We start from the raw sequence: 11,587 nt of genomic DNA, 5'->3' as shown, positions 1-11,587 counted from the left end.
ACTTAACTATGAGTTGTCTTTTACTTAAAAAAGTAACCTGCTCCTTAAATTGTTAAAGGATGCTTTATGCTAAAAGCAAAAAATGTATTTATGAACTTCAGTGTTTTTCTTTTTAGTGTCTGGAAATTAACACAATGTAAGAGAGCCTGCTAAGGCTGCAGATAATTTGCTTTCTCCTTTATTTAGAGCAAGGTTTTATTGATATATGTGTGAAACGAGAAATTGTCCAGGATCTGGTAAGTATGTGGACTCCACCCTGAAGTATAGTTTTTCCCTCAATTTAGCTATATTTTCATCTAGATTCTTTTTGAATTTTCATTAGATAGTTATTGTTAACTGCCTGTACTTACCACCTTAGATTTCAACATATCCAAACACAGGGTCACATAGCCAGACCATACATTTTAATGATACCCACTGTTTCAGTTGCAATTCACACAAGTTTGCCTTTTTACATTTGAAGTAGAATTGGATCTTACATTTTAGTAACTAGTAGAATAATTTTTATAACCTGTTTTGAGCATCCCAGCTGAATGAGGAATGTTGCTTACTCTCTCTTTTAAAAGCACGTTTCAAAGCTATGGTAAAAAAATCATTAGCACTAGTTCATTTTCTAAATAAGGCTGTAGAGTACATCTTTCACCTTCTAAGTTTTCTGTTTTGAGTACAGCTGAACTCAGAATGCTGGGATGAATGTAATTGACTCATAATAATTTCTGCTTATTACTTCACCTTGTCTAACAGCATGGAGCACAATTCAAAACAGCACTCTGTTGGAACCTGAGGTTGGATCAAAGGCTGAATTGGTTTTCCCTTAACCGAGGGGAGAAACTCAGCACTGTTTATTACCTGCTCCTTTTTAGTACCAGGAAAGGCAGAACTAGAATAGCAAACCTTTAAAGAAATGCCTTAGGGATAAATAAATACTCTCATCTACCAGTCTAGGTGGTGTTCCCTTCTATATTTTTTTCTTTTGACCCCAGAAACCTTGGAATACTCTTAAAATAGCTATTGGAAACAGACAGCTGAAATATATATTTACACATAATTCTTGAAATTAGAAGTTCCAGATGGTACCTGAGTTAGACCTTGATTCATATCAGAACCACAATCTTAGGGAAAACTTAAAATATGTCACATTACCTGAAACTGCCTGTTTTTCCCAAAGTCTTTGATCACTACCAGTCTTGAAAGCTTGAGAGCTCTGAAAATGAGAGACCTCGAGTAATATGTTTTATGTACTAAGGAAATAACACCTAGCAAGTCTAGGGGCTTTATGTGGAGTCCCACTCATCTCTTAATCCCCAGAGCCCAGAGCTTATAGACCTAACTATACAACAGAAAAGGAGCTGTCCTGTTCAGCTGGACTGAGGACATTCAGACCTGTGATGCCCATTCAGATACCCATGAGGCAATGGTACAATGGCAGAGCCCTTCCCCTTTGAAGACAGGATCCTCAGTCATCCACTGGGAAGCCTGGCTTAGGCTGAGGACTCAGGTCATGAAGCACAGGGGCTAATGTTAGTTAAGACAACTTTCTTCCCACAGAAATATGAAGTGAAAAATGACTTGTGGGATTTTTTTGTCCTTTTTTGATCAAGATTGAATAAAATAATCAGCTTACAATTCACTATTAAATGTAATTAATTGTATGAGAACACTTATGGACATTTTCAAGATAGAGTTTTTTGAAAATCTATTTAGCCACAGAGAGAATAGTTCATGCCTGTGTTGTCAAAATACCTTCAGATGGTCCTCAAATAAACCCTGCTTATACCGTGGGTTAAATGTGTTGTCACATTTCCCTATGTGTCTAATGATGTAATGTCACCTTGACTCATTAGTTAATTCCTCTGTGATCGTAGCTTGCTTATTCCTTTCATATGTTCTCAAGAGAGGGTTTTAATGCAGTGAGTTGACTGAAAATACAGACAGGTTCATTGAATTCTCTGGTAAAGAGTGCCTTTGAGGAGAGGTGATTACGTAGACTCTTCGTCTACTTTAGTTCCCCCACTCCACACACACACATCCTTTGGAAGTCAAACCACCTAGATTTATTGCAGTAAGTGAATCTTCATTTTGAAAACTGTGGTGCAATCTCTCCATGGAACTGTAGGGATGGGCAACTCACAAGTAAGCCTTTAAACTCTGTGAAACTGTGGTTTGTTTGTTAATGCCATTCTGTACCGATTATTCTTTATCCTGTTAAACATTGTTTTATTTTTCATTAGGAATAAAAACAAACAGTAAACCTGTTTTTCCCCATCCCTATTTTTTCTTTTAGGTCAATAGTGGGACGCAGATTCTGTTTTATTATTGGAACTTTATACCTGTATCGCTGCATTACAATGTATGTTACTACTCTACCTGTGCCTGGAATGCATTTCCAGTGTGCTCCAAAGGTCAGTACTTCCAAACTACCACTTAGAAGAAACCAGGCAAACAGTCATTGATCACTTACCCTTTATTATATATTCTTCTAGACACTTTCCTATGTGTTAACTGAAATCTAGCATCTTTTCTGTCTTCTATTTAGATTTGAGAGGAAGAAATTAAAATGTATTTATAAAATATATTTTGTGCTAAAAAAAAATATTTTCTGCTAACTGAAAATTACCATTGGGGGTTTGACTCTACTTTGTTACCTTCTCATTTACTTATTCATTAATGCATTCATTCTACAGGCATTAAGCTTATGTACCAGGAATTGTAGTAACCCAAACAATGTCCCTCTTCTGGAGCTTATATTCTATTAGGGATGACAAATTATAAACAAAGTCATAATTTGTCACATGATGATAAGTCAGGTGATTGTCACATGGAGAACAGCAGAGCTGAGTAAGGTGAAAGGGTGCTTGAGGGTTCTATTTGATATGGAGGTCAGGAAAGGCTTCTTTAATAACAAAGCATTTGGGCAGGAACCAAGACCAGGAAATGAGGCATGTGGATGGCATGAGAGCTCTAGGCTAAAACACTGCTTATTCACAGTGAATAAAGGAAGAGTAGGGAGGCCAGTGTGTCAGAGTGGAGTTGTGAAGGGTCGGGGTGTGCAGACCACAGATCACATAGGGTCTCGCAGTGCGGTATAGGAACTTCAGCCTTAGCGGTAGCAGTGGAAATAATGAGAAGTTGTTCAGTTCGGGATATAGGATGTGCTAATAACTTGGATATGGGTTTGAGAGAAAGGAGTCAAGGATGACTCCAAGGTTTTTAGCAGCTGGAAAGAGAGAGTGGCCTTTGAGTGAGACAGTGCGTGAGGATGTCTTCTGAAACCGTCCTAAGAAGGAATTACAGTTTATCCAGGAAGAGCGAGTTCTTGAGAGAGCTGTTAATCATCTCGGACTTCAGTGCACCCTGGTTTACAAAATGGAAAATTACAAATCATGTGCTTTCTGGACAAAGGAATGAAGTCTAACATCATATTTTACTGAACACTAAGCAGATGTCTGAGGTGAAAGAAAAATCGAGCTTCTCTGAAGACGTCCACAGTCTCCCTCACCAAATATAGGTGTGGTTGGAGAAGCTATACTTTTCCAAAGCCATCAAAGCAGAAAATGTCTGTAATTAAAACAGTGTACATATTGAATTTAAACACTGGCTGATTTTAGTGAAGCTAATTTAAGGCGTAGGAGAAGTTCAGAAGTGTAATAAACACTTCTAAGGGGCTATTGCAATGTGTTAAATGGAGAAATGGCCACAGAAAAGAAGGCAAACCCATCTTAGTAACGGATGAGGTTTGCAGGATGAATTGCTATGATTATAGAAAGAAAGTAAATTAAAGATTGTCCTCTGTGGAAGAGTTGCAATCTTCAGAAGCCACATCAGTGCTGTTGGATAGCCAAGCTACGAATAGTCATAGTGGAACCTCTGGTAACATCCTTACTAATCATCTCCCAGGTTCACTTGTTGGGACCCCTTCCTGAAGCATAAGCAAGCTATACATGCCTGAATCATGGTTCAGTAAAACAAACACAAATCACTTGGTTTGACTAGAGGTGAGGTGGTGTCATAGAACAGGCATCAGAGTTGTGTTCTGAATTTGGTTCGTCTGCTGGCTTTGGGTGCTGCTTAGATGTTTATGGTTACAAAGCTATTAGATAATCTACTTGTCTCCTGTGTTGCTGACTCTATAGAATGTCCTTCATGACTATAAGGAATATCAGAACTTTGTATATGGAAGCCACTCACTATGGAAAAGTGTCATATCTGTTATAGTAATTGATGCTTGTACAACTTGTAACTCACCAGACATGCTTACAAGAGCCATCATAGTGAAAGCTTTGCTTTCCTAGTTTTCCAGTTGCCTTCTCCTTTATGTATCCTATGGTTCACTTTTAATTTTTTGCTTAGAATTTGCTTTAATCTCCAATCCAAGTTTTGATTGACAGTCAGACAATCTGTGTTCTTCAAAGTGTGTTTAGATAAGTGTTGGCCCAGTTATTATAAAATGATTACATGAAATGATTTAGCTTTGCAAACCTATTTTTCCACATATAAGAATGTTTGGCTGGGAGAGCAACATTCCCCTTCCCTGAGAAAGCTTTCTAGGGTGAACTATCCCTCACCTTGGCCACAGGTGGCCAAACACCTCCTTTTTTTTTTTTTTTTGAGACAGAGTTTTGCTCTTGTTGCCCAGGCTGGAGTGCAATGGTGCAATCTTGGCTCACCACAACCTCCACCTGCCAGGTTCAAGCAATTCTCCTGCCTCAGTGTCCCAAGTAGCTGGGATTACAGGCATGTGCCACCACACATAGCTGGTTTTTTTTTTTTTTTTAGTAGAGACAGGGTTTCTCCATGTTGATAGGTTGATCTCGAACTCTCGACCTCAGATACTTACCTTCTTAATGGAAGAAACAATGTAGATGATAAGCTTTCCTATTTGGCAGCAGCCAAGTTGGTCTCTCCTGTACCTAATGTACCACCCATTGCACTCCAGCCTGGGTGAAAGAGCAAGACCCTGTCTCAAAAGGTCTTTCTGTATTTCTCTCCCGTGTATTCTATTACATGATTTTTTTCCTGAGCATTATTCTTTGATTTTCTCAATCAATTTGCTCTACACTCGTCTGATCTGAATCCCCCACCCAATCTAGCCCCTCAATAATTCAGTATTCCAATTTTCTGTGCCTACAGTTTTGACCAACTCCTTCCTGTATGATTAAATTGTAATGGAGTACAAACCTCTCCAGCCCTTGGCCTAGCCCAGCATTGTTTCTCATGTCATCACAGTGGCTTTGTGGGGCTGCTGCACCTTGTCCAAAGGAGCTCTCCTAGCCTCCGGCCATAGCACACAGGCTATTTCTTTAGGGATGTTTTTCCTAATCAAAGCTACTCATTTTTAAAGCTGCCAGTGCATCCCTAATCCATCATTTTCAAACCTATTTAAATTATTTAATGAGTTGCAACTCCTCTTCTTAATTGTAAATATTTTGATCAGACATTAATACAGCTATATGTCTGTCCACTTTAGGCTGCCCACCTAATACAAGGTACCAATTCACTGTAGAGAATATTGGTAATGTGGTATGCAGCTGAATCAAATATTAACCATTCAGAACCCTCACTTCCCCCTGCAAAAAGGAAAGAAAGTAGCTTTGATCTGCTTTTTAGCACATAGTCGTGGTGAAGTCATTGGTTATTAATATTTTTAAAAGCTTTGCCCAAGGACACACCACCACCAAGACATATTATTAGTAACATATTGAATAATTTAAAACATGTCAATAAAACTTGCCAATAAATGAATAAAACCCAGTTTGAGGAGCTTCTCCTTGGATTCTTTTTGACTTTTTAGGTTAAAAAGAAAAAAAAAAAATCACAACCTGGTGTCCTTTCTAAGAGTCACACAATTAGACTGAAACATGATTTTAGCCACTTGTAAATTCCCTTCTTAATCTTCTTGTGTCGTTCAGCTTAATGGAGACTCTCAGGCAAAAGTACAACGGATTCTACGATTGATTTCTGGTGGTGGATTGTCCATAACTGGATCACATATCTTATGTGGAGACTTCCTCTTCAGCGGTCACACGGTTACGCTGACACTGACTTATTTGTTCATCAAAGAATGTAAGTAATAGCCCATTCCCACTGAACTGATAACTGTAGTGGGAGGGGTCCCTGGGCTGTGAAATTGATAGGAGCCCTTATTCTCTTGGGATTGATAAGCTGTGAAAGAGACAGGTGTGTGTGTGTGTGTGTGTGTATATATATAAAATTTCAACTAGTCATATGTGATTTGAACCTTGAAGGCTTAAAACTTGGCCCTGGCTTCTCTCTAGCATTTAACATGCCTCTAAAACATCTCCCTTCTTGGTTAATACTTCTTAAGGTATGAAAATCTATCTTAATATTAGAATTAATTGTTAATTTTATTGCAAAAAGGATTGGTACATTCTAAAGACAGTTGTAATGACCTTTGCATTATTTGTAGAACACTTCCATTCTAGCATTCCAAATAATTCAGTTAATGTGTTCCTCTTTTTAAAACATTTCCAAGTCCCACTTTATTCTAATTTCATCATTTTCCAGCACTTTCTATGCTTTCATAGGAGTCTTCATGGACCATTTTGCCAATACTGATTATTTTCTTCTCAAGAAGAAATGTGGTGGCAAAAAATAAAAATCTTTCTATATTTATATGCTTAGTTCACATTATACAAAATCCTTGGGTTTTCTAGTAGGTTTTATGGCCAAAATCATGTCTATCATGTCTTGTTCTTTGTCGGGTTGTACTGTTTTAGCTGCCCAGTAGATCCCATTTTTATATATTTCCTAGGTTTTGTATATTTAGGCCTGTTACCTCAAAATCCTTTTGAAGTAATAATGCTTCTCCCTTCAGGTTTGCAAAGCTGGTCAGTATTACCCTTCATCTTTAGTTCCAAGTTACCTCATGCCAGTATTTTTTAGAGGTTTATCTTAATCCTTTTCACTGGACATATTTAAAAGGAGGTCTTTCAGCAGAGAGCAGCAGAAGGCAGCTTCCCCTCCCCTGTCCTCCTTGCTCTTCCCTCCTCACTTGGCCCTTTGTTAATCCAAATAGGTTCATCCTAATTGAATGGTGGTGTGGAAGTTAAGGGTTATCTTCAGTGGTGCAGAAGTGAATTATTGCCCCTTTGATTACCTGGGGTATTTGGTTTAAGTTCTGCTGTGAGGGCAAGATGACAAAAGAGTTGAGGTTCTCTGTGGTAGATGAAGTCAAGTCTTTTTTTGTGAGAATTGTAGCATCTCTTTGTTGCTTCCTTTGTAAATTCTACACACAGACCTGCGGTAGGGAGAATATTGGGATACATGTGGGGTCTTCATACTTGACTTAAAAGTTGAAGCCTCTGCACCTTTTCCCTTATTTCTATTCTCACACTCTTGGGGTGGTGGGGTGGGTCCTGGATCTGTCTCTGCACCATCATCAGAGGATGGTCTCTTCCTTAAATTTAGTCACTCCATTTCTAATATTGAGTTATTGGTTCTGGGGGGTTGGGTGGAAGGATATATGTGGCTATGGTTCTAACTCTAATTTTGCCAAGGAAAGTTCCATCAGTGTGCAATGTAAGATCAGTCATTGTCTAGTCTAGATGTACATTTGAGTTTCGGATCTTCTCTCTAATCTGAGGATCATAAAAAACTTACAGAAGGAGATGGGGATGAGGGTGGAGGTGGGGAAGGGCATTTCAGAGTGAAGGCATTGTAGGTTTAAAGTAATAAAAACACCCCCAGGAAACTTAGATTCAGTTTTCTAAAATAACTGAAAACCAACTGATATTAACTGTATTAGTCTGTTTTCACACTGCTGATAAAGACATAACCAAGACTGGGTAATTTATAAAGAAAAGTGGTTTAATGGACTCACAGTTTCATGTAGCCGAGGAGGCCTCACAATCATGGTGGAAGGCAAAAGCCACATCTTACATGGCAGCAGACAAGAGAGAATGAAAACCAAGCAAAAGGGGTTTCCCCTTATAAAACCATCAGATCTTGTGAGACTTATTTACCACCACAAGAACAGTATGGGGAAAACCACCCCCATGATTCAGTTATCTCCCACCAGGTCCCTCCCACAACACATGAGAATTATGGGAGCTACAATTCAAGATGAGATTTGGGTGGGGACACAGCCAAACCATATCATTAACAATATTAGCAAATAGACATAATACTTACTCTGTCCCAGGCACTATTCTAGGGCCTTGATGTAAATTAACTCATTTGATCCTTACAACCACCGTCTGAGGGATGCATTACTTTTTTCCCATTTTTCAGATGAGTAAACTTAAGCATAGAGAAAGTGATTGGCCACAGTGCATAGCCATCATTTGGAGAAGGAGGTATTCAAGTTGAAGCAGGCTGAATCCAGAGGTTTTGCTTTTAATTTCTTGGCTGTGTTTAGAACTTTGGAAATTCAAGCTGGTTGACTCTATTGTACTGCCAAGGAATAGTATACTTATCTATAAGCAGGGACATTGCTCATTATTTTACATTCTTTCACCTCAGAGCAACAGCAAGGCAACTTGTGATTGATTTTATACTTTAATGAAGGCCACTCAGTATGTAGAGACATTTTTCCCCAAGACATGATTTTGACTAGAGGTTTCTAAAATTGTGTAAATTTTTATGTAGCATGCAAGGAATACCATTTTGCTTTCTCCAATTTTTGGTGAGAAATAAAGGGACATATCTGTAATACTTAACACAAACTCAATTTTATAGTCAATTCTGTATATAAGCAGAGCATTCCATGTTTATGTCTGCTTTTTTTCTAGGCAATTAGGAAAAACATTTATCTTCTAAATTATACTGTACGTTCTTGTTCTGAGTAAGCAGTGGTTCCAGTGGTTTCTTTGAAAAGTCTGCTTCTAGAATTAGATGCATCATTTATATATATATTTTTACTTTCCGCCTTTTGATCAGTTTGGACTCTTTCCTTCTTTGCTGTGTTGTCATGAGTAGATTTAAATTTAGTTGTGAGAGCACGTGAAAATGTGGCACCAGGACCATTTTGGGGTTAACAAGGGAGGGCTTCATACAGTCGCGCAAATATTATAATTGGTGTGTAGATTCCTGATAAAATTAGCCTGGAGAAATCAGACTAGCTGTTAGTGCCAAACATCTGGCTAGTAGAGAACAGTTTTTTGGTTTTTCACATTGCCACCCTACCAAGTCCATTGTCTCTATTATTTAATGCCTCCTAGGGCTAGAATTCCACACAGACAGTGATGTTAACTACTATTTGTGTCATCATCTAGCTCATTGTTATCCCTAGGGGATGAATGAGAAAGTAAGAGGATTACCATTTTGCCATTTCTATTTCAAAACACCTTCTATTCAATCTTTTCTTTGGGTCAGCCAGTGTTCTCAGTTAATGAGTGGTGGGCCCAATGTGGTAGCATAATAGGAAATACATTTTTATGAGAAAGCACTGCTGGGGTTTCCAGCCATTGCTAAAACCTCACTTGCAATTCCATGAGTAGTAAAGAGGATTCAGGCCACCTCTATACCTACTTCAGCTTTGCTTCTTGTGAATAAACAAATGCAAAATAGCTCTAGTTTGCCCAAACATTTTGAACTTCTAAGGTAAATACCAGATGACCTATACATTGGGAAGCAGGATTGCTAAGAGACCTTAGTGAGTGCCATAGTTGTTTCTTACAGCTGGTAAGTAGAATGAACTTTTAAGTGGCCTTACCAGGAAGGCTGAGTCCATAAGTGAATGGTCAGGAATCCTAACCTTTACAGAGGCAATATTTTATAGTTGCTATTGGCAATAACAGTGTGAAATTGCTGAGAATCAAAATACTGCTAGCCACAATGCCATTCCTTCTGACGCCCTTACCCTACACATACCCCTGGAGAACTAATATAAATTTAAAACCTGAAATTACTCCTGTTTTCCCATTTCCCTCCTTATTTTCATAGACAACCACCTTTTCTTTTGACCCCTACTATCTTTCTTTCCAGTGGGAAAGTGGCTCCTTTATGTGAGCCAGTATGCAATTCCAGCCAACCTAATAAACAATTCTGTTCTCTTTCTTATGAAACAGCTTATTCACATGGGCAAGGCCTAGAATGTCTAGTGTTACCAGCTTCCCCAGTGAATGACTATTACACCCACTGCCAGGGAGCCCCTCTGCCTCCCTCCTACCTGAGCAGATCCTGGGCAGTTCATAGTGACTCAGTTTACGTTCTCAGTTTTCTCCTTCTGGTGACCTCTTGATCCTGGGTTATTCTACTTAAGGTCGTTAGGACGGACTGTGATCATTATATTCTTCTCTGGGAATCTTATTAACTCTGTAATTTTTCTGCTGTCCAGATTCGCCTCGTCACTTCTGGTGGTATCATTTAATCTGCTGGCTGCTGAGTGCTGCCGGGATCATCTGCATTCTTGTAGCACATGAACACTACACTGTCGATGTGATCATTGCTTATTATATCACAACACGACTGTTTTGGTGGTACCATTCAATGGCCAATGAAAAGGTGAGAGCAGTGAAGATGCTTGGATAATTTCTTTGCTTTGAATGCAGTGGACCCTTTTCATGTCGTGGGGTTTTAGATAGCTTAATTGGGGATAACTGATGTTGCCACATTCACTTAAACATATATCCATTACTGCTTTTTAAAATAAAGCAAAGAACTTCACAAATATGAATGCCATTTATGGATAAAGATGCCATAAGGTTATGGAGCACAGTGCATCACTAACTCAGGTAATTTATACTAGAATGAAGAAATATATGTACTAAATTAAAATTTAGGAACCTTCTCTGTAAAGGCATTGTAGTGCAGCTGGGTAAGACATAATCCCTGCCTTCAACTTAAATTAATTTTAAGGAGAAGGTAACAGCTATTTAAAAAAATTTTTTTTTTTTTTTTGAGACAGTCTTGTTCTGTTGCCCAAGCTGGAGTACAGTAGTGCAGTCTTGGCTCACTGCAACCTCCACCTTCCAAGTTCAAGCGATTCTTGTGCCTCAGCCTCCCAAATTGCTGGGATTACAGGTGCACCCCACCACGCCTGGCTAATTTTTATTTTGTATTTTTAGTAGAGACAGGGTTTCACCATGTTGGCCAGGCTGGCCTTGAACTCCTGACCTCAAGTGATCCTCCTGCCTCAGCCTCCCAAAATGCCAGGATTACAGGCGTGAACCACCTTGCCCGGCTTATAGCAGCTATTGTTTAAAATCACAAACTAAATAGCTTATGAATGACTGGATTTGGTATATCCTCTGGTGATAATGATGCTCTCTGGCTTCCCTTCCGATTCTTCCTCATTTGCTACTGCTGCTTCCTTGTTTCCAGATACCCTTTTCTTTCTTCTCCCATTCATACTTAAAGAGCTAGCTCAAATGCCACCTCTTTTTTCTGTAACTCTTGCTCTCTTCCTCTGGTCCCAAGGCAGAATTATTCCTCCCAGTCTCTGTTTTCTCCTAGTCTTGGTAAGTGTCCTTGGTATAATAGAGTTAGTCTGTGTACCATGACTTACTTATCTTTGAATAGACTTGCCATATTGTCAATTTGGAGAATTTGTGAGCAATTGAAATATGACATTTCCAAAGGATCGACATCCAACTTTTGGTGTCCACTAATAAATGCTCTTTCTATG

General features: G+C 38.9%; 1 protein-coding gene across 13 annotated transcripts in view; it reads left to right on the top strand.

The window, feature by feature from the left end:
* Positions 1–11,587, top strand: part of SGMS2 (sphingomyelin synthase 2) — a 91,080-nt gene that overhangs the window by 74,338 nt on the left and 5,155 nt on the right. For all 13 annotated transcript variants that reach the window (XM_003899067.5, XM_017958930.3, XM_017958933.3 and 10 more), the window contains 3 exons: positions 2,285–2,402; positions 5,910–6,063; positions 10,298–10,464. In XM_003899067.5, coding sequence (XP_003899116.1) covers positions 2,285–2,402; positions 5,910–6,063; positions 10,298–10,464 — 439 coding nt within the window. The remainder of the gene's footprint in view (positions 1–2,284; positions 2,403–5,909; positions 6,064–10,297; positions 10,465–11,587) is intronic.

Source organism: Papio anubis, chromosome 3 (genome assembly GCF_008728515.1).
Source record: "Papio anubis isolate 15944 chromosome 3, Panubis1.0, whole genome shotgun sequence".
Classification (NCBI taxonomy): Eukaryota; Metazoa; Chordata; class Mammalia; order Primates; family Cercopithecidae; genus Papio; species Papio anubis.
Note: the sequence above shows the minus strand (reverse complement) of the source record. Positions and strands in the feature narration are given on the sequence as shown.